A 4,486-nucleotide genomic window follows, 5' to 3' on the forward strand; every position below is an offset into this window, starting at 1 on the left:
TGGGGAAAATGGCCCTACACTGGTTACAAGGGGTTCCCAGGCACTCCCTTGTGGACAGATCAGCAAGTCTGGTCTGCAATGGAACAGGGAACTGAGAATGGGCCTCCCACCTCTCCATCCATGGGCACTCTTTTCCCTTGGTGCCCCCACTGCACTTGGAACAGAAGATTCCTAGGACCCATGCCTGAGTCATCTGTGTTCTCCATAGTCTGCACCAAGCCAGATCTGGCCTAGAGCAGGAGCTTGGGGACAATATCCTCTTTTGTGATGACCACTATTTGCCAGGCAGCGTGCTGGGGTCCAGAGATCACAGAAAAAAGAGAGTCCCATTTTTCCAGACCCTCACAGGCTAGTGAGCGGGAACATAAGCCATCTTGATGTGGATGCTGAGTGCTAGAATGCAGGGTACTGAGAAGTCCCTGGGACCACCCAGACCCTGCACTGCAGAGCACCAAGAGGGACCCCAGGAGATGAAACCAGCTGGGTAACACCCTTAGAAAACTGTTATTAGGGCAGATATTAATAGAAATCACCCCAAAGTAAAGCCTGGAAACATCCACGAAGATGAATTGTGACTGGTTATCATAAAATGTATTACCCAGTTTGAGTGTTTCTTCATTTATATGGTAGAAGACAATGTCCATTTCTCAGGAGTTGTGAAGATTAAATGAAGTGATGTGTGAAAGTTCTTAATGGGCAGGTCATCCTCTCTGAAAGGTTCTTTGGGGAAGAAGGAACAGTGTATCTTGCATTTGCTGATTCCTAGTTTCCCTAGCCAGATACCATTAGATGAGTGGTAGCTTTTTCAGGAGCTTTTTCATAGCAGTAGCTTTTCAGAAAGCCCCTCCCCTTCTCCTTCCTCCTCTTTCCCCTCCATTTCCCCTTCTCCTTCCTCCTCTTTCCCCTCCCCTTCTCCTTCCTCCCCTTTCCCTTCTCCTTCCTCCTCTTCTCCCTTTCCCTTCTCCTTCCTCCTCTTCCGCCTCCCCTTCCCCTTCCTCCTCTTCCCCCTCCCTTTCTCCTTCCTCCCCTTCCTCCTCCCCTTTCCCTTCTCCTTCCTCCTCTTCCCCCTTTCTCCTTCCTCCCCTTCCTCCTCCCCTTTCCCTTCTCCTTTCCCCTTTCCCTTCTCCTTCCTCCTCTTCTCCCTTTCCCTTCTCCTTCCTCCTCTTCCGCCTCCCCTTCCCCTTCCTCCTCTTCCCCCTCCCTTTCTCCTTCCTCCCCTTCCTCCTCCCCTTTCCCTTCTCCTTCCTCCTCTTTCCCCTCCTCTTCTCCTTCTTCCTCTTCCCCTTTCCCTTCTCCTTCCTCCTCCCCTTTCCCTTCCCCTTCTTCCTCTTCCCTCTCCCCTTCTCCTTCTTCCTCTTCCCTCTCCCCTTCTCTTCCTTCCTCTTCCCCCTCCCCTTCCTCCTCTTCCCCCTCTCCTTTCCCCTCGTCTACTTCCCCTCCCTCCTCTTTTTCCTCCCCTTCCCCCTCTCCTTGGTCTCCTTCCCCCTCTCCTTCTTCCACCTCTCCTTCCTCCTTTTCACCTTCTCCCTCCACTTCTTCCCCCTTCTCCTTCCTCTTTCCCTTCTCCCTCCTTCTCCTCCTCTTTCTCTTCTTCCTCTTCTCTGTCTTCCTCCTCTTCTTCTCCTTCTCCATGCTCCTCCTCCCCTTCTCCCTCCTCCATCTCTTGGCTTCTTTCCTTCTGATGGCCTTGCTCCCTCTCCTTTTGCTCCTGCTCTTTCCCATCCCTCTTCTCCCATTCCTCCTCCTCTGCTAGGTCCTTCTCTCCCTCTCCTGGCCTCGCCATTTCTCCTCCACCCTTGTCTTTCTCCCCCTTCTCCTCCCTCTCCTCACCTTGCCAGTGTTCTGCTCCTGAACTACCCTCCTCACAGGTTCCATCCCCTCTACCTTCAGGCCCATCCTCTGCTTCTCCCGCTGACTTTGCCTTGCCTTCACTCACCTCTGCTTTGTCTGTAAGGTCATCTGATAGGATCTCTGTTTCCTCCTGTCTTCCTCCATGCACCTTCACATTTTCCTCATTTGCTTCTACCTTTTGCTCCTCTATTCCATTTCCTTTTGAATCCTCTGCTCCTTCCTTCTCCTCTGGGATCTCTGACAAGCGATCACATTTAAAATCATACTTTGCCATGGATTTGGATATTATGGGTTTAGTCTCTTTTTCATTTCCTTGTTCAATCAATTTCCTGCCATACCATATGTTTTGGTCAGTTTCCACTTCATCATCCTCTTTCTCTCCACTACTAAATTCTATTGCCTCTGGCTGCTGGAATCCATCAGCTATACCCTGCTGACTCTCACTTGCACCTTCCATGTAACGTCTGGCTTTTCTACTGATTCTCTTTCACTATCAAAGATCACATCTTGCTTGCAACTTTCCCTTTTCTTAACAAAATCTTTATTTTCTTCACTCTCAGTATTCATACCTCTATCTGGTAAGTTGCCAAAGAAAGAACTCATTTTTTTGTGCTCTTTTCCCTTTTTCTTAAATCCTTCATACCTGCTATTTCTGCCAGTTTAGTTTCCTTCTCACTATTTCTTCTGCTTTTGATTCCTTCTGACTATGTCCTCCATCACTTTCCTCTTCTATTTCCTTGGCATCAAGTTGATCAACACCATTATTATTTTCATGTCTAAATACGTCTTTTTGTAAACCCTCTCCCTCAGTGTCAGACTGAGGTCCCAACTGGCCTGAGTCATTACCTATTTCCTCATCTGAAAATGCTTCGATAGGTGTAGCTGGTTGCGTCATGAAAATCCCTTGTGACACCTGTTGCTCACATGCTTTCCCTTCTTTCATTTCTGACATTTCTTCATATTCACCACTATCATCGTTTTCAGTTAAGAGCTGTATGCTGCATCAGTTCCCCAATTGTTTGTTGTTTCTCTAAAATTTTGAAGTAATTACCATAGTCATACTACTATTAGTTTACAAGGACACCTTATCTACTTTACATTTTTATGTCTAGGAGAATAAAAATAGCAAATTGTACCAGACAGTTTGCTGAAGTTTTTTTTTCTTTTTTTTTTTCTTTTTTTTTTTTGAGACGGAGTCTCGCTCTGTTGCCCAGGCTGGAGTGCAGCGGCCAGATCTCAGCTCACTGCAAGCTCCGCCTCCCAGGTTTACGCCATTCTCCTGCCTCAGCCTCCCGAGTAGCTGGGACTACAGGCGCCCGCCACCTCGCCCGGCTAGTTTTTTTTATTTTGTATTTTTTTTTTAGTAGAGACGGGGTTTCACTGGGTTAGCCAGGATGGTCTTGATCTCCTGACCTCGTGATCCGCCCGTCTCGGCCACCCAAAGTGCTGGGATTACAGGCTTGAGCCACCGCGCCCGGCCGAAGTTTTGTTTTCTTTAAGGATAATTTGTGCCACTCTCTAGTCTGTGATACATCTAATTTTGATTTAGTAACATGTATCTGTGTTTAATTTTCAACTCGTACTACCTGCCTTAATTTTGCCATTAATCACAATACCATCAATATTTATTCTCTGCCTCTTTTCTCAATCCCAATCAATCCTTACATAAAACTTCGAGATTAATTTTGCAAGATGCTATTAAAAAATGTACACTTCTTGGCCTGGCACAGTGGCTCACACCTGTAATCTCAGCACTTTAAGAGGCCGAAGCGGGTGGATCACCTGAGATCAGGGGTTCAAGACTAGCCTGGCCAACATGGTGAATACCTGTCTCTACTAAAGTACAAAAATTAGCTGGGAGTGGTGGCACATGCCTGTAATCCCAGCTACTCGGGAGGCTGAGGCAGGAGAATTGCTTGAACTCGGGAGGCGGAGGTTGCAGTGAGCCACGACTGTGCCACTGGACTCCAGCCTGGGCAACAAGAGCGAAACTCCATCTCAAAGAAAAAAAGTACACTTTTCTTGTACATAGTACAGCTTATTTTTCCCACTTTCCCGATCATCTCTAATTTTCAAATTTTTTTCTTGAGACGGAGTTTCATTCTGTCACCTAGGCTGGAGCTCGGTGGCATGATCTCAGCTCACTGCAGCCTCTGCCTCCTGGGTTCCAGCGATTTTCCCACCTCAGCCCCCTGAGTAGCTGGGACTATGGGTGCGTGCCATCACACCCAGTTAATTTTTGTATTTTTAGTAGAGAGATGAGGTTTCACCATGATGGCCAGGCTGGTCTCGAACTCCTGACCTCAAGTGATCTGCCCATCTTGGCCACCCAAAGTGCTGGGATTACAGGCATGAGCCACCACGTCAGGCCTAATTTTCAAATTTTCATTTGTCTTTTGAGTCCACAAAATTCACAAAATAAAAAAAAATGTAAAATTTGAAAAAAAAATGAATAGTCCACTCCTAGAACTGAGGAAACTGCACATGAAATGTTTTTTATCTATAAACTAAATAATAACGAATATATTTTTCTTTTCTAAACAAAACCTTCATATGCGCTTTCAAATTTTTGACCTTCTTCCTTGTACTGATTATATTCTTTAATTATAATAATTTCTATAAATGAAAGAACACT

The 4,486-nt window shown here is 46.3% G+C and overlaps 1 protein-coding gene across 1 annotated transcript in view; it reads right to left on the reverse strand.

The window, feature by feature from the left end:
- Positions 1 to 817: 817 nt before the first annotated feature.
- LOC105524312 (X-linked retinitis pigmentosa GTPase regulator-like) overlaps positions 818 to 4,486 on the reverse strand; it is a 49,980-nt gene continuing 46,311 nt past the window's right edge. The window contains 6 exon segments of the mRNA XM_011959506.1: positions 818 to 946; positions 948 to 1,148; positions 1,150 to 1,542; positions 1,544 to 2,088; positions 2,698 to 2,839; positions 2,841 to 2,879. Coding sequence (XP_011814896.1) covers positions 818 to 946; positions 948 to 1,148; positions 1,150 to 1,542; positions 1,544 to 2,088; positions 2,698 to 2,839; positions 2,841 to 2,879 — 1,449 coding nt within the window.

Source organism: Colobus angolensis, unplaced genomic scaffold, assembly GCF_000951035.1.
Source record: "Colobus angolensis palliatus isolate OR3802 unplaced genomic scaffold, Cang.pa_1.0 Scaffold498, whole genome shotgun sequence".
Taxonomy (NCBI): domain Eukaryota; kingdom Metazoa; phylum Chordata; class Mammalia; order Primates; family Cercopithecidae; genus Colobus; species Colobus angolensis.